Here is a 22,496-nt window from a genome sequence, read left to right as displayed (position 1 = left end):
TCAATGAAGACAGTGCTCCTGGTTGCATTGGCCTCCATCAAGAGGGTAGGGGACCTGCAGGCATTTTCGGTTGATGAAGCGTGCCTGGAATTTGGACCGGCTAACTCTTACGTGATCCTGAGACCCCGGCCTGGATATGTGTCCAAGGTTCCCACCACACCCTTTCGAGACCAGGTGGTGAACCTGCAAGCGCTGCCCTCGGAGGAGGCAGACCCAGCCTTGGCACTGCTCTGTCCAGTACACACCCTCCATGCTTACGTAGACAGAACGCAGTGTTTCAGGACTTCAGACCAGCTCTTTGTCTGTCATGGTGGGAAGCTGAAGGGAAAGACTCTCTCCAAGCAAAGGTTGTCTCACTGGATAGTGGACGCCATTGCTTTGGCTTACCAGCAGCAAGGCCGACCATGCCCCCTTGGTGTGACGGCCCACTCCACCCGGAGTGTGGCATCCTCTTGGGCTCTAGCGCATGGCGCCTCGCTAACAGACATCTGTAGAGCTGCAGGCTGGGCGACACCTAACACGGCCTCTGGGCCACCCCCACGTGTGTAGTCCACTGTAAGCCTCTCTGAGCATATGTCTTTCCCTCGGCAAGCCACCTTGCCACCCCTGGGTTTGAAATATTCCACCTGCGGCTGGACACCCCAGTGATTCTCAATATGCAGCCCACTGGGGTCATGTGTATTCCAAGTTCCCCCCTTCAGGCTGGGCATAATTGCATATTTCCACTGATATATGCTTCCCAGTGTACCTTGGTACCTTGGCATAATTCCAGCAGCCATTAAAAACTGTCCCTTTCATGTTAATGTTGTTTTTTCATTGTTTACATGTTTAAATATTCTGAGAATGCATAGTTTAGTTATAATGTTTCATGTTTAAACTGCAATAAATGCATTAAAACGTTTTTTTTTTTTGGCAGCCATTTTGTTTTTATTGTTTATGCCAAAACAGTGATGTTTACAACTTGTTATACGGCAGAAATGGATTCAGCACCTAAAAATCATATAGAAACAACACTTGAAGTACTTTTCCTCAAAAATGCCTACTGCATCTTATCCAGGGCTATTTATCTATTTTGGGACTCGACTACTTGGGTGATGGTGACGACAAGGTGGAACCCCGCGACTCCCTCTGCGACAGACGATCCACCATCTCACCAAACGGGCAGCAGACCAGCTTCTCCCGTTCTGCCAGGGGTGGAGGAGCGTTGAGACCCGCAATGAGGTAGCGGTTGAGGAGAATATCAGGTAGGAACAGCCTCCTCTCATTCGCGACCCGGGCATACTCCTTCAGGGACCGCTCTCCCTGGGGAAGAGCAGCTTGCCATTCCTTGCATCGGAAATAGTCCTCAGCCACCATTGTGCAAGGTCGTCCGGGTTATGCGCAACAAAAGAGGACATACTGTCTACTGGGTTCCTTGTTGGCCGGTTCATTCTGTTATGATGTAGGAAGGGTGATGAAGGGAATGAACCCAATCACAGACAGTAGTCACAGCACACGGTTTATTATATGCAAATAATAGGGAAAACAAAGCCCACGAGGGGGCAAAACAAGACAGGACAACAAATGACTAAACTAGACTAGGACTTGACTACAAACAAATAGCTAATACAGAAACAGAACTTTCTCTTGATGACACTCTTGACAGGGTACTCACAGAGATAAACAAAGTCTCACAATGAATGAAAACAGGTAACAATGAACCAGCACAAGACAGCAAACACAAGGGGATTAAATAGGGAGACTAATGATAACAACAGGTGACACAGGTAAAGCAATAATGACAAAACGAGGATAACAAGGGGGCGGGGCAAGAGAACGAGACAACACAAGCACGAGACAACACAAGCACATGGCCCAAACAAATGGCCATGTGCTTGTACACAAAACATGGGTCTGTCATGATCCTGCCTCAAGAATTAAAGAATGACAAGGACTAGATGGCAGAATCATGACACATAAGCTACTAAAACATATAGTGTCTGTCTCCTGAGGTTAGTCATATTATGTTTCAAAATTTAAGACTAGATATCCTATTTTGCATATAAGTTTGGGCTTTGAGATGTGTTTGTTTGCTGTAAGTTCGGTATAAAATAAAAAAATAAATAAAATCAGAATGTTCACCTTAAATTTCTAAAGTTTGTTCTGCTAATATTTAGGGGCTGTCTTCAAAAGCTGGACCTCCAACTCCTAAAATGTGTGTTTGGGGTCAGAAGGAGGGGATTTAGCGTTTTGACACCATCTAGGCCATCCTGAGGATGTGGTTTTGAAATAGATTAGCTACAAACTGAGCTGTCAGTCAGAGCATCGGCCTGAACAATGTTACTCTGTTTACTTAGCTTTCTATCTACATTCGGAGGTGAGTAGCTCAATATTTGATTATATTTAATAATTTCCATTTTGCAACCACAAACTTTTCAGATTTTTCATTACGAGATCTTTATAATCCCTGCATGTACAATAAATCCTCCAGAGGTCAGGTTCACGAAGATCAGCCAAAATACAAGACCATAATGAACCTTACAAATACTAATTTCTCTTTTTCAGGTGGCAGTTGTGAAGATGTCATCACTCCTGTCCAAACTGAGGTTTATAGGAAGAGTGGGGATAAAGTCACGTTGTCTTGCAACTACTCTTCAGCCCTTTCTTTGTACTGGTATCGTCAATATCCAAGGTCAAGTCCACATTTCCTTCTTCTGATCCTGCAAAACAGCAGGGAGTCTGAAATCATGCAGTCTGGCATGTCAGTGAAATTAAATGAAAAGAAAACCTCTATGGATCTGGAGATCTCCTCTGTGAAAGTATCCGACTCTGCAGTGTACTACTGTGCGTTGAAGCCCACAGTGAGAGGAAACCCGTCAGCGCCGTACAAAAACCTGAATCAAAGGAACTGACAAAGTGTTTTTAAGTACTGAAAAATATACTAATACTATACAAACACTGCATCCTCTTGAATATACATTTTTTACCACCCCAGGTGAAAAAGACGTACTGTTAAATGTATTAAAAATGCATTATAGTATATTTGTATTGTACTAAAAACAACCTCAAGTACATTTTTAATGCATGTAATAGTATGTCTTTTTCACCTGGGACATCTGTTCTGAATCACACTAGTATTATTTGGTGATCATTTTACAATAAGGTTCCATTTATTAACTTTAGTTATCCACATTTTTTAACAAACTATAAAGTACTTCTAAAGCATTTATTAATCATAGTTAATGTTTCAGAATTTACCAATACATTATTAAAATCAAAAGTTGAATCTGTTAATATTATTTAATGGACCTGCTAACATGAACTAACAATGAACAGTTGTATTTAATTAACATAAAAAAAAAGATTAATAAATTAACAAATGTATTGCTAATTGTTTTTTTTTTTGTTTTTTTTTTGTTTGTTTTTTGTTACTGCATTAATGCATGTTAACTATAATGAGAGCTTATTGTAAAGTGATACCATTTTTTTTTATCTATTCAATATTTAGTGGTGAAATTGGGTAGACCGAAGTGAATTAATTGGCAGTATTGTATTAGATTAAAATGATGTATAGAGAATCATTACCGAAGACCATTTGTTTGTGTATTTTTTAAGAGAGGTCGAAATTGATTGACTTTAAACTAGGGGTGCAGGGATACCCTCATGTTACGATTCAATACATATCATGATACTGAATACGACATTATTGTGATACTCCAAGACATTTGATAAAAGGTAAACAAAATATTTACTGTTGATTAAAATGCAAAATTTTATATTACATTGTGGATGTAAATGAATAGGCTTGGACTTGGTGCAGCTAATCCCAATGCCATAATGGATAATAGTGACACCAAAATAATAATCTTCATGATTCTGAAGCTGAAAATACAGAATTATTTTAGACAAATATGCTTGCGCTCTGTCACTGATTAGATATATTTTAAATAATGTAGGCCACTTTTTACTGGTAACATAGACATTTTGTATTTTCAGGACCCACAAATATTCCCCCATCGCATTATTATATATTATATTCAACATTATATTTAGCAGTATAATGTAGTACTGACACTAGATTTAGATTTTCTTCTCACACAGTCATTTTCATTTTGGGTGAACTACCCACAATACATATTGTCACTATCCATGATACATATTGTTGCATTTTTGTATTGTGATATTTTGTGACACGATTTATTGTTACAATTGAATTTAAAACAAATTGTTTCGCTGGTCATTTCTCTCTTTGCGCACAGCTAAGTAATAAATCTGACTATGATATTCAGATACATAAGCAGAGATTTTAATTTCACACAGCCCAGCACACATTTTAAAATATCTGATGAATGAAAATAATATCTATGCCCTCAGTGCAGGATTTATATTTACAAATGAGTAAAAAAAAAATGTGCATGTGCATTGTTGCTGCTTTTTTCCCCTTTCTACTTTTTTAAAATATTAACCTGCCCCAATTCTTGTTTGTTTACACTGAATATATCGCAATATGTTGCAAGTTTTTGTAGTTATATACAGTCTGGTTTATTTTTAGTGCTTAGTCTAAAAATCTCCCTATTGATCTTTATATTCTGTTTTAACAATGGTGAATCTGATTGTCATGGTCAAAGAGCCTGTGCATCAGCTCCTGTCACAGATGAATGAGAACTCAACATTAGGATCATTTCAGTATCAATGTTTTTTTCCCTCCCAGTAGGTACAGTTTATCATTGTGTCAAGAGGTGGAGCTCTCTGATTAGTTTGACTTGACTTTGCATGGCTTGTTTCAGAATGGAATCACATCATTCTCACTCTATGTAAGTCTTTGTCATTTTGGTTCTTCATATAGGTGAGTATTGATTAATTTCTCTGAATTAATTTCTTCAATTATATAATAATTGTATTGATCAGAATTGCTTTTAACAGATATTTAAATTAATAAATGTGCTTCTTATTTTACTATGCAATTTTATATCTTGTTTGTTTCATTTTATTTCATTGTTTCTCACAGGGAACATCCTGGCAAACATGATTACGTCTCATGACTCACAAAAACAAGTTTTAGAAGGTGAAAGCGTAAAACTCACATGTAACTACAGCGGAGTACCTGATATTCTCCAGTGGTGCATTGAATATCCCGGATCTACACCAAAGTTCCTCCTCTACATCTATGAAAGTGGCTTGATAAGTGACAACATACCAGAGCGTTTAACGCCAACAATTAATAAAGATACAAAACGTGTGGATCTGGAGATCTCCTCTGCTGAAGTGTCAGACTCTGCTCTGTATTACTGCGCTCTGAGGCCCACAGTCACAGGAAACACAACTACGCTGTACGAAAACTTCAAACAGAGAGAAATGTATTTAACAAGTGGAGCACTGTACTCCATATTTTTAAACAAAATAGATAAACATATGTTTCTCTGAAAAAAACTCTCATTATTTTTTATAACACAATTTCGTGTTTTGCATATACTAACCACTGTCAAATCAATTCAGTTGAATTTGTGCATTGCTGTGCTTTCATTTTTTTTTTTTGATTGATTGATTGATTGATTTTATTGTACAAAGTAAAATGTTGTAAAGCTGCATCTCCTAATCATATAAGTTTAGGTTGTCACTCTGCTGCTTCTTGTTCAAGAATAACTTATTTTTAGCACAGTTCTAGTTAGAACTGATATCCATCTCTGTATAGTGCTGTCTTTGAAGAGCAGAGGAATCACCAAACCTGATTTGGGTTACAGATAAATTAGGACATGATGAGTCACCTGCAGGTGTCTGAAACTAAAATAGACATGTACGTTAACGCTATACATCCGCTATATTTAAAAAAAAAAGATACCTTGAGATAACGTGATTAGAAATGTACTTACAATTTTTTTAAGAAAAACATTCACTACTGTCAAAAATCAAAAAATATTGAATCTATATAATAGCAAACTTTTTTTTTTTTGTCAAATTTTGGTTGATTAACAATGCTTCATTAATGCTTCATTAACCTGTTTAAAAGTAATTAAGAAAGCAAATTAGCTAATAATCGGATCTATAGCATGATCTAAAGCATATAGTTATTACTACAATGAGGAATTTATTTATAAATGTTGGTTAAAAAACAGTGATGGTGTCTAATTTCACTGGGAAAAAAATAGCTCTATTTAAATGTCTTCTGTAGTTTTACTTTGATCTCAGAACAAAATAAATGATGTTATATATGTTAAAAAATAAACAATAATGATGTTCCTGTGCTCTCTGCTTCTGCTGACAGTAATACAGGGTATGTAAGAGACTGATTTAAATATAAATATATTTAGAACTATGTAACTATGCACCTGTTAATGTCAAATAGGCCTATCTGATTTTGTGATTCAATTTTCTATGACTTTTGACAATTATCATTATTTTTGATGAATGTGTTCTACACATTTTGCAGATGAATGTTTTGCACAGACAATAACACCACTGCAGGGCACAAGTTACTGAGGGGGAGTAACAGTCATTCTCTCATGCAAATATGATGTCAGTGTACAGAATATCAAAACTTTAAATAGGGCAATATTTTGAGGGAACAGCCATTTGGGTGTCCGAAACCATTGTGGACGTTACTGAGTGCACTTATTCAATCTAACATTCAATCCCACTACTGGAACTGTGTACTAGAAATACATTTGATAATGATATGAGGGTAGGTAGGCAGGCGTAGATTCAGCATACGGTACTTTAAGTATTACATACAACAATGCAACAATAATAAAACAATGCATTGACTTTTACTTTTGTGTGCGCTGTGCTCTCCGATCCGTGTTCACAGCACCGTTCTGCTTTAATGTTCCGCAAGCAACCTCCGCGCGCGTGTGTGTGTGTTGCGAGCTCTGCTCACGCTCACCGGAAAGGCAAAGTCCGCTAAAAAAACGTGCCGACATGAAATTTCTCTGGACTTGTTTCTTTTTGCAATAGCACTACTGTGCTGTAACATGGTGTGTATAGCCTGCTGGGCAACACTGGTAAAATTACACGAATCACTATCCTCTCATTCACTGGTCCTCTCCCTGCTCTGTTCATGCTCTGATAAAACTAGCTTTGTAGGACTATACTTTATTTTGACAATTGATCAAAAAATAAATCTGTTAAATCTGATTGCTGCATAGAACTGATTGAAGAATAATATATTGATATTTTATATTATTTTAATATAATAATATATTTATTTATATATATTAAATATATTACATAATATTTAATATAATATGTACCAGTATTATCCTTTTCACCATTTGTATCACTCCGCTTGTCTGTGTTTGCGCCACTTGCATCATAAGCCAGTAGGTGGCGACAAGTGACTGTCTTTATGAGTGAACAATTGAACTTTAAACTGATTAGTGCCAAAAACATTGATTAACTCAGGAAAGAAACAAGTTGCTGAAACCAATCTTTAATGCTAATATAAATTGCTCATTTGCCTCTGGACACAAAAAGATTGCACTGGTTTTTGATTGAAATGTAACGTCTATGCAAAATAATGCCTGAAAGATTTCTCATTTAAGGCCATTCCTGTTTGGAAGATGTGATTATTGTCAACAATAAGCAGAAACATTCTGCACTTCCATTTTGTAGTGTGGATCATTCATTGCGACATTTAAACTGATTCTCATGTTTAAAAATATCTGATAAAATACATCATGCTACTGCCCACTGACATGCTTTTAAAGCTATTGTTATAAAAAAAATTTGGCCTTTAAACACCTTAAAATGCACATATGTAGGTCCGAGATATCCAAATTTTATCGGGGGAGCATGCCCTCCAACCCCCCTAACTACCTCACATTTGAATACGCATGACTGTGTGGTAATGTGTGCTGGTGTGGCTACAGTGCCAGGGCTGAATTTTTGAGCCAGTTTGCCCCTGCATATATACAGTATACATTATTCTCTGTATCAAATCATTATTACCCAGCCCCTGATGTTTCGGGCTCATCCCCTGATGTTTTTAAAACCTAGAAACACCCCTGCAAATGCATATACAATATTTGTAACTTAAGTAATAATCAAATAAAGAGACAAAATATTAACATTTTAAAAGTCTTACAGTTACAACCGGCCCTTTGAGGGCAGCCATAATGCTGAAGTGGCCCTCAGTGAAAATGAGTTTGACACCCCAAACAGTCTCGGCCTATGAGAAACTTCTCAAAACAAAACTAAATTAAAATCTACATGGTTGCAAACTTCAATGCATTGTTGAGTCTGTCTAAAACATAACAGTACAATAATGAGACTATAACCTGTAGGCTATACAATAATTATTAGAAAGATTTAGGTCAATCTTGAAGCTTATCGGAATAGTTACCCAAAAACAAATACAAAGTTGTGTCATGAAGCTCTAGATGGCGCAAGCTGTTGGGTCTTTTTTTAATTATTTTTATTAATGCTATCGGGCGAAGAACTATAAGAACTCAAAGGATCAGTACATCCGAAATTTATGTTTTAATTTGTCATATTGAACTTAATCGACCGTTCATAATGGCGTTTGCATGTCTCTCCGTGAGCTCGTAAAAGCACATGGATTTCTCCCAGCCAATCAACGGATGTCAGTCTACGTCACCGATAGTAACACCATGGCATCTGACCAATCAGGAGTCGCCCGCGCCATTGCAGACTTCAGTGTCATCCGGATTTTCTGAAAGACGGATCTACGCTCCAATCTACTCAGACACAAAAATTAATACCAGCAAAACGAACAATGGTAAGTTAATGAAACTCACACATTATGTGGTTGAATAGTTGTGTTAAATGCTGAGATCGATGTTGTTTGTGTAGGATGTCTAGAAATTAGTGAACGTTGGACATGAAAAATGGTGTGATCATATTTGATCAGGTAAAACTAGCGCAAGCTACAGTGTGTCCATAAATAGACATACGCCCGATGCGTCTAGCAAACCACACTTGTGGGGTTTTTTTTTTAATAATGCATTATAACGTAGGACAATACTATTTAACAGTGCACTGGATGTTGTCACAGGTTTGTATAACACTATGCAGTGATCCAATGCGAAACTTAAACCATTTATTGAAATGATCAAGCCATAAATAGGGAAATATGTGTAATTTTGTTCAGTTTTATGACCTTATAACAGTTTTTATTATACTTAAATGGCATATATTGGTGTTTATTTTTACTGTGAGGTGTGAGCCTCATTACTGCTAAAATAAGTGGTACCACCAGTACTTATAGTGCTATTTTTCACATAAATGCATTATAATGTAGGACAATACTACTCATGAGTGTATTGCCCTACACTTATACAAACCTGTGGATGTTGCCACAGGTTTGTATAACATTATGCAGTGCCAGTGATACAATGCAAAACATAAACCATTTATTGAAATGATCACGCCATAAATAGGGAATTATGTGTAATTTTGTTCAGTTTATGGCCTTATAACAGTTTTTATTATACTTAAATGGCATATATTGGTGTTTTTTTTTTACTGTGAGCCTCATTACTGCTAAAATAAGTGGTACCACCAGTATTTATAGTGCTATTTTTCACTTAAATGCATTATAATGTAGGACAATACTACTCATGAGTGTATTGCCCTACACTTATACAAACCTGTGGATGTTGCCACAGGTTTGTATAACATTATGCAGTGATACAATGCAAAACATAAACCATTTATTGAAATGATCACGCCATAAATAGGGAATTATGTGTAATTTTGTTCAGTTTATGGCCTTATAACAGTTTTTATTATACTTAAATGGCATATATTGGTGTTTTTTTTTACTGTGAGCCTTATTACTGCTCACAAAAATAAGTGGTACCACCAGTACTTAGTGCTATTTTTCATTTCTTATTATATATTTACAATTTACATGTCAATATTCTTTGTTTTCAGTAGATTTGCACTTCACTGTGACAGTTTTCCTTCACAAATAACTCAAAGTGGCCTTGATATTGACTCAAAAACGTACTTTTCTTTTGCAGCTGTCTACTCGGCTCTTTTATGGAAAGAGGGTGACTGCTGTTGTGCCAGCTGACCCCGCCATCAGTGATGATGAGGGCTCTGATGAGGAAGATGATGACGTGGCAGACCCCGACTTCATCCCACTTACCCACGAGTGCCGGAGTGACATGGGCCCCTCTGCCAAGAGGAAGTGTGTGCAGACTGCAGTGGAGGAGCTTGAGGACGAAGATGACGACAGTGACGAGGAGGAGGATGAAGACCAGCCAGCACCACAAGCCAAGGGCCCCACAAAGAAGGGGAAGCCAGCATCCAGGCTAACCACCTGGAAGAAGGTTGACCTGGATAACCAAGCCCTGCCTGAGTACCAGCACGTCCCCCCTGACTTCATTGAGACTCCGTATACTTACTTCAGTAAGTACTTCAGCCCCCATGTCATCAAGCATATCGTATACCAAACCAACTTGTATGCAACTCAGAAGGATGTTAACACCACCTTCACCACCACTGAAGATGAGGTGAGGAGCTTTGTGGCCATCTTGCTCTACATGGGGATTTCTGAGCTGCCCTCCATTGATGACTACTGGGCAATGGAGACCAGGATCCCTCAAGTTGCAAACCTCATGTCATCTAAGAGGTTCAGGCTGATGAGAAGGCTTGTCCACTTTAATGACAACACCCAGATCCCTGGCACCATCGACAGATTCTTCAAAGTCCGGCCACTGTTCAACCTCCTGGTTACTGTCTTCAGGAGTGAGCCACAGACCCCCAAGCAGTCTGTGGATGAAGTTATGGTTGCCTACAAAGGCAAGACAGCTGGTAACCTGAGGCAATACATCAAGAGCAAGCCGGACAAATGGGGATTTAAGTTGTTTGCCAGGGCTTCTGAGGATGGCTTCATTCATGACCTGGTGTTATACCAGGGCAAAACTACACTGCAGGCCCACGGTGTCCCCATGATGTCTGAACAACAAGCCAGATAGTCTCCGTCCTGGCCAGCACCATGTCCTCTTCCACCACCACAGCCATCTTTGCGGACAACTTCTTCTCCAACCTGGAGATAGTGCGGTACCTCAAAGCCAAGAACTGCAGGTACACTGGGACAGCCAGGGACACCAGAATAGGCAAACCTCCATTGAAGTCCATCAAAGACATGGAGAAAAAGGCTGTCCCTCGTGGTGTGCATGACTACGTCACCAGTGATGATGGGATCCTAGCCCTTAGGTGGAAGGACAACAGGGTCGTCACTCTGCTGTCAACAGACATGGGGGTGGAGCCCATGTCCTCAGTCTACCGGTACTGCAGTGACACCAAGAAGAAGGAACTGGTAAGCTGCCCTGCTGTCATCAAGAGCTACAATGCCAACATGGGGGGCATTGACAAGAGTGACATGCTGGTCCACCTCTACCGCACCCCCATGAAATCCAAGAGGTGGTACATGCGGATGTTTGCGTATGCAATAGATATCAGCCTCACGAATGCCTGGATCGTGTACAGGCGGGACATCAAGGCTCTTGCTGTGGATGGCCTGTCGTTGAAGAACTTCCGGATCCAGGTGTTTAGGAGTTGCAGCAACCAGAGGCCAGTTATGTCTCGCCCCCGAAGGAGCTCATCATTTCCATGTGCACCCAGCACCTCTGTTGATGTCCCCATGCCTATCCGGGGACACCGCAACCACACCCCAGATGCTTCTTTGCGGTCTGACATGTCCCTGTTCCATGCCCCTGTCTACACCAACCGCCAGACCTGCAAGTACTGTAGCAGGAAGGGGAACATTTTGAGGTCAAATGTGGTCTGCAGGGTCTGTAAGGTCCACCTGTGCCTCAATGCTGAACGCAACTGCTTCATCAAGTACCATGAAGCCGTTGCCTAAGTAAATGGACACGTTATGACACATGAAAAAAAAAAGTTCCTAAATAAAAGAAAAAAATGTTCCTAAATAAAAATTCCATGAAATTTATATAAGTTTCATGTATTTATTTATATTTTATATATGTTTCTGATATTTTAAATGTATATGCTTTTTGGAAAAAAAATGACCATAGACTGGCGAGGAACCATATGGTAACTTCATTGACCTTGATTTTCGACATAAAAATGATTTTCTTTTTATAAAGTCACAAAAGTTTAAAAGTCTTTTAATAACCTCCAATAACACTCCAGGGTTGAAATTTTGAATTTCCAAGTATTTCAATGAGTGCCCTATAAAGGGTTAAAACAATACACAAGTAATAACAGATAACAACAGAATACAAAAAAAAATGGGGGAAATAATATAAATTAAACATTAACAAATTATGAGAATTACATGACACTGAAAAAAGGAAAAGAGTTACAAAGATAAAACAGATAATGTTTTTAAGGCTTTTTTGTTCTCAGACAACTTAATCGAGAAGTATTTTTCAAGTTCTTTCACAAATATAAGAAAGAGAGGTTTAGCATTAAGATATTTAGATTTATGAATATGGAATTTTGCTAGTAACAAGATCAGATTAATCACATAAAAATGACCTTTTTTAGATTGGTCAAAATCAACAAAGCCCAGGACCACATCTTTCCAATACAACACACATTCATTATAGATTTCAGACCTAATAAATCCTAAAACATCTTGCCAAAACATTTTCGTAAATGGACAATACCAAAAAAGATGAACTACAGTTTCGTCAGAGATGTCACAGAAAGAGCAACTGGAGGAAATATCCTTTTTGAACTTTTTCATGTATTGATTTGCAGGGTAGCACTTATGAATTATTTTAAAAGAAATCTCTTTTACTTTATTGGTTAAAAAAAAGAGATGTGGAAGCATCCACACTTTTTTCCAACAGATATTACCAACTACATTATTCCAGTAAGCAGTCACAGGTGCAAATTTGCCAACAGAAGTATTAACCAAACTCAAAGAGACTGGAAGTAGAGATTGAGTTCCTTTGAATAAAGCAAGAGCACCTGATGGGATTGAACCCATAACTATTGAAATTTCTTTAGGAGAAACAGGAAATTGAAAATGATCTTATATGAAAACAACAATCCTTGAGAATTAATTAATTGACTGACTAACAAGATATTTTGATCAAACCAATTCTGTATGCAATTCAATGTTTGTATGCCTGAAGAAGGTCGCAAGACCGAAAGCTTGCTAATAAATTGATCTTGCACAGTGTTTGAGTGTGCGGCTGCTGTATTTTTACAATTTTTAATGATCAAACCAATTCAAAATTGTACAAAATATTACAGTTATTCCAAATAAAATATTTATGAGGTAAAAAGTTGTGCTTAAATATCAAAGACCAGCCAAAAGAGACTGCCTATGAAAAGCAGACAATATTGCTGGTAATTTTTCAATTTTGTAGTTACATAACAGAAGAAAATCCAGACCACCAAACTGAGAAAAAATATAATTAGGGATAAAGTTCCACAAAGACCCTGGGTTCTTTCTAAACTGTTTCATCCAATTCATTTTAAAGGTAGCCTATAGTTTAAAGTATTAAAATCCAAAATATTAAGACCACCCTTTACGGACCACCATCCGTTTCACAACGGATTTTCTAATATAATGAATTGAGTTTTTCCACAAAAACTTAAAGAGTATCTGGTCAATATTTTTACAGAGCTTTGACTCCAAATGAACAGATTGAGCAGCATAAATAAGCCTTGAGAGGCCTTCAGCCTTCGTAAGAAGTACCCTGCCTCTCAAAGAGAGATCTCTTTGTAGCCACTGGTTAAATCTCTTCTGAATTTTATCCGTAAGGGGTTGAAAATTAAAAATGCATCTTTCTTTTTGGTCCTTCACTATATAAACTCCTAAATAACAAACCTTTTCTTTCACAGGAATACCGTGAATAAAGGAGTCATTGCAGTTTTTTATGGCCAAAAACTCACATTTTTGAACATTTAAACGCAGGCCAGAGGCTTTGGAGAAAGACTCAATAACACTTATTGCCAAAGGGATCTGCATAGCATCCCTAAGAAAGAGGGCCGTGTCATCAGCAAGCAATCACCTCTCGTTCAGCTATAGCTACTCCTTTCAGATTGCTGGTTTTTATGTGAGCACAGAGAAGCTGAGCAGCGAGAAGAAAAAGATATGGTGAAATGGGGCAGCCCTGCCTTATTCTCCTTGAAATTTCAAAACGGTGGGTAGCACCATGATTTAGAATAACAGAACTACTGCCATTTGTGTACGTTCTATGGCACTACAGAAGAAATCTCCAAATCCAAGTTTTTCAAGACACTGAAAAATAAAGCTATGCTCTAGAGCAGGGGTGTCCAAACTCAGTCCTGGAGGGACACTGTCCTGCAGAGTTTAGCTCTAGCCTGCCTCAACACACCAACCTGGAAGTTTCTAGAATGCCTAGTAAGACCTTGATTATCTGGTTCAGGTGTGTTTAATTGGGGTTGGAGCTAAACTCTGCAGGACAGTGGCCCTCCAGGAGCAGGATTGGACATCCCTGCTCTAGAGTGTCGAAAGCTTTATAAAAGTCCAAAAGAAGAAACAAAACTATCATCAGAAACTAGACTAGAATAATCTAAGATATCTAAAACTAAACGTATATTATCTGATATGTGTCTATTACTAATGAATCCAGATTGAGCCTGTTCAATGTTTTATTCTTTTGGAAAGTTCTTAGTCCATCGTAACTAATGTAGTTAAACTTATATTAACGAATGAAACCTAATTGTAGTGTTACCAAAATATCTGTAAAAAGTGTTGGTGTCAGATTCCAAACAGTGCGTTCAGATGAAACCAGTTTATGTTCGCTCACAATCATAGTAACATCCAGAGGTGGACAGTAACTAAGTACATCTACTTGAGTACTGTACTTAAGTACACTTTTTGAGTATCTGTAATTTAATTGAGTATTATTTTTTTCTGGAAACTTTTTACTTTAACTTCACTACATTTGAAAGATAAATATCGTACTTTTTACTCCACTACAATTCTGTCAAGGTCCTTGAGTAGAAAGGAACATCAGTCAGCGGATGATTTTGGTTGCAGGGGTTGCATTTTGGTTGGAAATGAAAGTCGGGTTGACGTCAGAACCCTGCATCTGATTGACATCAGAACCCGACGTCAGATTGACGTTGGATATTGATTGAAAATAAAAGTCGTGTTGACGTCAGAACCCGACTGATGTTGGTACCTGACGTCAACCCGATTTTCATTGTCAACCACAATACAACGTCTGTACAACGTTGGAGATCAACGTCAATCCGACATTGGAATTCTGGCATAAACCTGATTTTTATTTTCAACGTTGGGTTTGGTCTTCTAAATGCGACTTTTGTCACTTTTTTGGAGCACACTAGCTTATAGATAACAGTAAGGTTAACGTATTCATACTAAAAGCCAAAAAAACTTTAAATAGGGCAATATTTGAGGGAACAGCCATTTGGGTGTCCGAAACCATTGTGGACGTTACTGAGTGCACTTATTCAATCTAACATTCAATCCCACTACTGGAACTGTGTTCTAGAAATAAATTTGATAATGATATGAGGGTTATATTATATAAAATTAGCTTATGATTTTGATGTTTGTGTTAGAAATTAGCTTATTTTGTTGTTCATGTGTCTTTTAAAAATACAACTGTTAAAAATGAGCTTATGATTTTGTTCATGTGTCTTTTAAAAATGTGACCTAAAAAATTGCTTATTTGATGTTTGTGTTAAATGTGTTAGAAATTAGCTTATTTTGTTCATGTGTCTTTAAAAAATGCAACTAAAAAATTTGCTTATGATTTTGTTTGTGTATTTTAAAAATGTGAGCTTACTGTTAAAACGCTGTAAATGCTGTATAAACCTAATAAAGTGGTTGATGTGAAAAACAATACTTGTTTTAATGATTTAATACAAGGAAACGATATACTAAACAGGAAAGTTTGAGTTTATTCTTTAACTTTTTAAGTTATATGTACTTAAACATTTAAGTTATCTGTAGTTAAACATTAAGTACAGATAACTTAAATGATTGAGTTACTTCAATGAAGCGACCATATTAGGCCAACTCAATTAAATTGAGTTGTCAATTTCCCCATTACTCAATTGAACTGAGGGAATCACTTTCCTCGAATCATTTGAGTAGTCTCAATTTATTAGGGTTTACAGTGTAGGTAGGCAGGCGTAGATTCAGCATACGGTACTTTAAAGGAGCATTTCACCCATGGGAACATTGATCTTCATTGAAAGTGGGTCATATATGTAGTCGAAATGTAAAATAAATTTTGAATTTGGTGCCTTCTTGACCGAGGAAAGAAAGAAAGTAACTTCAGGACGCATTTGTATGAAAGACAACAACTCCCACAATGCACCACATTGCACAGCTGCGCAAGCCACTCCCACTAATCCAGAACAGCATATGAATTACTCATCCGTCCATAAGGCTAGCTACCTACAACCGGAGCTTGAAATTCATTTCACACAAAATGTCTAACGTTAGTTATTTGGCGAACTCATTAATGAATTACTCCTCATTTGTATTTCTTTCGAAATGGTGAATTATTGCATGGTAACGTTACCGGGATGTTCAGTCAGATGCGGTGCGACCGTGCGAAACTAGGATGGTTCACAACACAAACGTCCGTGTCCTCGTCTGATTCAGAGATTTCGTCTAGGAGAAATTCTTTGCCGCAGACGGACTCTATCTCTGTGTTCGTAGCGGTTCGTAGTTGCATAGTGAGATCACCGGCGCCACCAGTCCGCCCTAACTCGAGCCAGTCTGGGCTTCTCGTCCGCGACAGGCAGGTCTTCCGCCTCGGCTGCTCTTCGCTATAATGTGGCTTGTAAAGGTAGCCACAAACACCCGATTCGAGCAGCAGACTTCCGAAATCCTCTTCTTCTACATCATATTGAGTAACGTTACCCTCCGCTATTGTCATATCTTCACAGCTGGCTCCACAGTGCCTGTTAGCTTAGCTTCCAAACAAGATGGAGGATATTGCTTTCAGTTTCAGAAAGTGAAGTCCCACCCACTGATCTGTAATAGGTCTGTAGCGTGAGCGGGTCCCGCCCCCTGGAATAATGAGGAGCTAGTGTTTGTAGTCTCTACACTTTTCAATGAAATGTGACTTCCTGCTTATTATGACGCAAAATGATGATTTTTACGTCATAATAAGCAGGAAGTAAAACACTTAAATCCTTATTTCTCCCATCTCAGGGAAAAATGAACGAAAAATCCACGTTTATTATAATATATGACTGGGTTTCTAACAATACAAAGCTTAATGCAAATGGGTGAAGTGTCCCTTTAAGTATTACATATACAACAATGCAACAATAATAAAACAATGCATTGACATTTACTTTTTACTTTTGATACTTAAGTATTTTTAAAAACGAGTAGGCTACTTCTGTACTTTTACTTAAGTAAAAATAGGTCTTTACAACTTTTACTTGTAACGGAGTATTTGACCAGTAGCCTATAGCCTAGTATCTATACTTTTACTCAAGTAAGGAAGTTGTGTAGGCTACTTCGTCCACCTCTGGTAACATCCCCACTGCAGTAAAATGTTAAGAACTAACGTTACCATTTTAATCACATTACACGGTGAGTTATACGCTTTAATATTTTTATTTCACTCTAAAGTGCACCTTCTCTAAAGCACTAAGCAGATTACCTTTACATTCAAGAACACAAGACGTGCCAGAGACAATTAAGAAGCTGCACTTCTTTGCAGCTTCTCTATATATAACGCTTTTCCGTCTCGGAGTTCCCCACACGAGTCTTAAAACCAAATAAATTGTCTCCGCGTCCGCGGGTGTAATGCAGTAACAGCGTGGTGGTCAGTGTAGTTCGATTCACATCACAAATGACTCTTTTGAAAGATTAGTGAATCAAATCAGAAAGAGTCGCCTGTATAGAGAACTATGGCGCCGAAAGCGTAGTCCGACTCCTATGATTCGACTCCTATGAACTCACTCGTTGAAAAAGACGAATTGACTGACTAAATTTGAGCAAAGGAACTCAATATCATTTCATTAGCCGACATTACAGTGCATAATAATCTGTTAAACATTGTTTGAGAAAGATAATGATCATTGTAAAATAAATGATGAACGTCCTTGATTAAAATCATAAATGGGCTTTATATTAATTTTAATTTTCTTTTCTTCACCACCTAGCCTACTACTAACCGATGTGATGACGTGATACTGAAATCTGATTGGCTCTATGTTTACATGCGGAAATTAAAATTTTCTAGACTTTATAATATATTAAGATGATGTCTTTTACCGATTTATCCCCCTTTATGGCATTTTGGACAGAAGCAATGACAGTCCAGACTGTAAGTGCCTTGCGAAGTCGGTGCTAATTTGCTCATGAAGATTTTGGGCAAGAATAATTCCACGGATAATAACAATAATAATAATAACTGTTTAATATTAAGTTGGTTACTTTTCAATAAATGTGTTGATATTCGATGTGCGACTTCAGGTGTACGTGCGTGGTTATGAATTATTTGAATTTTATTTGCTATCGCGACGCGTGTTTTGAATTTTGACTGCATTTGTATACACTCGAACTGATCGTTTTCTGAGTTGGTTGAGAGACGAGGCGAACAATTCAGAGACTTTTGCAAAGTATTTTCTATGCAAATCTTGTGAAGCTGAAACGGAGAAGAGACTTTTATTCTAGAAGATCGGCGCATATATACGCATATATCCTTTACATATTTTAATTTTGTTAAAGAGTTCATATTGTTTTTGTGGAGACTTAATTGTTCTTTACGTTAGAAGGAGTTTGGCGTTTTATTTATTTTTTTGTTTATTATTTTATTATTATTGTTGCATTTCTGAGGAGAGTTGTATTTTGTTCTTTTTGTATTGCTTTTTGTATTGTTTTTATTGCAGATTGGAGGATCGATGGCTCACATGGGGGGAAGAGGAGGTGATTGCTTTGTTTTTTTATTTGTAAATGTATGTTATGGTATAATATTGTTGTACAATGATTGAGTAGGTGTGAAGAAACTTGTGCAAGGTCAATTTGATCCCCCAATTTTCCCAGCTAAGTTATCACATGTATTTGATTCCTTGCATATGAAATCAACTTTTCAATTTGAGTAACTAAAGTTATCTATTGTAACAATTTGTAATTGACTGGATCAACTGACATTTAGTATTGGTTGTTATTAAACCATTAACACTAACTATGTGAAATAGTATATTAGTAATAGTATTTAATATGTCTGTTTCTGTGTCCACACTCCACAGGTCCGCCTCACAGGAAGAAGGAGTGGCAGAGCGGCAGCCAGAAGAGCCCAGATGATGGACGCCTGTCCACTTCATCTAAACACTCTCGCAGAGGTCAGAATAGGCTTTGACCAATTTTTACATTGATTATAAATATTATTACAAAAAAAGAAAAAAACAGTTTTTGATGTCTGAAATTTTCCAGACCCAACATCATCTTTGTCCATCTCTGAGGACAATGTGGAGAGGCTGTTATGCAGAGAGTCGTCTAGGCTGAGCAGCAGAGGCTCGTACAGCGTTGAATGGAGGTGGAGTGGTGATGTTTCGGAGAGCCGAAGCGAACAGGACAGTGGCAGCAGCTGCGGTTTGTCCCCGTCCGACAGCATGGAAGGGTGGCGGTGCCCTCCGCTGCCGGGTCAAGTTCCTGTCGAGACAACAGAGACTTCAAGTGGCCGAACTGCTCAGGGTGCCATGGAGAATTCTCCTGTGAACAAGAGCTCAACAGGTGAGACTGAAATAAGGCTGGGCAGTGTAAAGTGGACAGATAGAGATTTTGCTATTCCATGCAGAACTGCTTCAAGTTTTTAGCATGTTAATGTCCGGTCACATTTACTGGTGCTCAGCTGAATTTTGCTTTCTGATTTTTTTATATTTTTTTATATATTTTAATTGGAACATTTTCAGAGCATTAAGAGAACATTCAAAAGTAACATCCCGTTCCCATAATGCAAAATTATAAAATATAATGTTCCTTTAAAGGTGCCTTATGTAAAAATAAATAAATTCATACTCCACATTCCATACCAGATGGGGGCAGTATACCTCCAGAAAGTGAGTTGGTCTACTCTAGAGTATGAATATCTTCAAGCTACTCCCCTTCACCTTTACCAGTGAATATGTTCATATTCGTTTTGTTCATATTACATTTTTATTGTTAGTTTGAATTACATTAATTTGACAGACAGCATTCGCTGATGTTGACCAAGCTAGCGCCAACATAACCAGAGCTTCCAACTCTCACGCATTCACCGTGAGACACACGCAAACACTTTTCACACGCTCTCACCCCACACATCAATTTTCTCACGCACAGAAAAATCGCGAAGCAAAGAGGACACGGAGACCGACAGACTAGACAGAGCAGGTTAGTTATGATATAAAAAAATCTCAGCTCTCAGATTCTGTCAATTAAATACCGTTTTGGCGCTTGTAAATGTTACACGACAGATCCCTAGCGCATGTGAACCGATCATCTCTACTAGCTAATAGTAAAAAAATCACGAACACTGAAAGATACAGTAACGTTAGGCTACAACTTACCAAAATGTATTCCTCATACATAATATCGACCAATCAGTGTTTTTTATCATCGTGAAGAGGTCAATAACACAGCTGGAGAACAATTATGTCAGATTTACCTCAGGAAAGCCATTTAATAAACATAATATAGGTCACGTAGTTGGCAAGAAAAAAAGAGCAATAGAGATTGTGCTATGTGTACTATATTACAATACTGTATTTATGAACGTTATATACGTTTATCGAACAGCCTTCGATACATTTCTATGTTATAACTTCCCGAAAATCTACACAAACATATAAAACAAACTTCTAACGAAATACTAACAGCATCTTACTTACCAATCCAAACGAAATGTTGCAAGTTCGAAGTCAAACCTCATTTTTTTCATGTCCATTAGTTGTCTCCAGCGATGGAAAGCAGTGCCAATGTTTACTCTGGTTCTGTTCCTTTTTTATCATATTTTATTTGAATGTAGTAGTGGGCAGTAGGCTACTTTCCACACGATTGACATCAGGTTCAAGTACGCCCACAAGCCGTGCGAGTTATTCGTGTATTGCATGTTTGGCTGGTGGTTATGTTGCCGGCATACCGCCTCCCATGGCCGAAACTGGTATTACGACACCTGTCGGGCCGTGGCTATTAATGCTAATGCTAATTGAGGTTGATATCTCTGCAGCACTATAACTTGACATTTTTTTAATGACATCATCGCCCTTATTTCTTCTCATTCTTTTGATGCATGTAGCTCATTTTTTGGATATTTTTACCTCAATTTTTACATAAGGCACCTTTAACCAAGAAAAAACATTTTTGAAACATTGAAAAAAACTGGACGTTATGAACGTTCAGGGAAAATTTAGAAATAACGATTGCTTAACTTAATTAAAAAACTTTATTTATACACACACCAGAAACACGCGCACAGAAAGCTGATTCTCAGACAGCATTCCATTCCCAATAGAATTATATTTCTGACTTATTGCACTTGAATTGTCAAATACTCACAAAATGGCCGTCGTGCAGAGGATTACATTATTATTTTATGTGATTAATAAAAAATTGTGAAATAAAAGGACCATTGATATTGTGAAATATGATTTTGGGACATTTATGCAGGCATTTAGCAGAAGTCAGGTGGGTAGCTTGGAAATATTTCCATTACTTTGGATTTGTAACATTACAGAAAAGAATTTAACAGTAAAATGTAAGTTATGTCATGATATCATTAATTTGACATCAGAGATGTTTCTCTTCATTTCAGAAAAACCTACAAGGAAGAGGAAAAGAATTGGTCGTTTCCTCAACAGGGTATGGACGGCTGTGAAGGGTCTTTTCTGCTGCTGTTGCCACAGTTGTGCTGTGGATGTTGTGGAGCCTTTTCTCCCTACAGCAGATCTGGAGCCAGAGCCTGATCCTGATCCATCATCACCTGATCCTGATCCATTATCACCTGCACCATATCTCTCCGACGTCGAGCCAAATAATGGTAAATCGCCAGTCCTTATTTCTCCGACATTATTTTAAACAGTATTTCCGTCTTGTTTTCCACTAAAAATATCTTAAGGCTTGTTTTCAGAGAATATTCATATTATTTCCCCCATATTAACATTATTTTCTCGACACAACCAGGACTGATATTTTATCTCATATATATTTCTCATATTTTTCTGTTTGTTTTTCAGAGTCCTTTGAGTCTCTCTATAAAGCGGGACAGATGATTGGATGTGGAGCGTTTGGCAGTGTGTACAGGGGAACACGCAAATTTGATGGCAAAAAGGTAAATCTTCCCGAATTGTGCAAACATTTTGCTTTTGCGTGCATCAAAACATATTCAAAAAATGTACAGATGGTTTAATACTTAGCGCAAGGTCATGTGCTGGAATACTGTTACTGAAACTGTTTTTTTTTTTTTGCAGGTTGCCATCAAGCGGATGCGCGAGTTTGACAATTTTCTTTATCTTTATATTGTAAGTCGGCCAAAACCTGAATATTTATTTAGTTGTTTAAGTGCAGATTGCTGATTGACAAATTAGCCTAGAGGCACAAAAGAAAAAAACTTTGAGCTCTTTTG

At 37.7% G+C, this 22,496-nt stretch overlaps 1 protein-coding gene and 1 long non-coding RNA gene across 3 annotated transcripts in view; both read left to right on the top strand.

Moving 5' to 3' along the window:
• The window catches only part of LOC311287025 (serine/threonine-protein kinase pim-2-like), a 131,331-nt gene that overhangs the window by 107,448 nt on the left and 1,387 nt on the right, over nt 1–22,496 (top strand). The window contains exons 1-7 of one of the 2 annotated variants that reach the window (XM_084403580.1): nt 17,442–17,479; nt 18,784–18,820; nt 19,144–19,236; nt 19,328–19,627; nt 21,687–21,911; nt 22,108–22,202; nt 22,342–22,392. In XM_084403580.1, the coding sequence (XP_084259706.1) occupies nt 18,796–18,820; nt 19,144–19,236; nt 19,328–19,627; nt 21,687–21,911; nt 22,108–22,202; nt 22,342–22,392 (789 nt within the window). In that variant the 5' untranslated portion in view covers nt 17,442–17,479; nt 18,784–18,795. Of the gene's footprint in view, nt 1–17,441; nt 17,480–18,783; nt 18,821–19,143; nt 19,237–19,327; nt 19,628–21,686; nt 21,912–22,107; nt 22,203–22,341; nt 22,393–22,496 lie in introns of those variants that run through there. The other variant, XM_084403579.1, reaches the window with a different exon arrangement.
• On the top strand, nt 2,203–5,123 carry LOC311287111. Its single transcript, XR_014626690.1, has 3 exons — nt 2,203–2,356; nt 2,545–4,825; nt 4,988–5,123. It is a non-coding gene; the product is annotated as an uncharacterized lncRNA (long non-coding RNA).

This window comes from Rutilus rutilus, assembly GCF_951802725.1.
Source record: "Rutilus rutilus genome assembly, chromosome: 3".
Taxonomy (NCBI): Eukaryota; Metazoa; Chordata; class Actinopteri; order Cypriniformes; family Leuciscidae; genus Rutilus; species Rutilus rutilus.
This window is presented reverse-complemented; position numbering and strand designations above follow the sequence as displayed.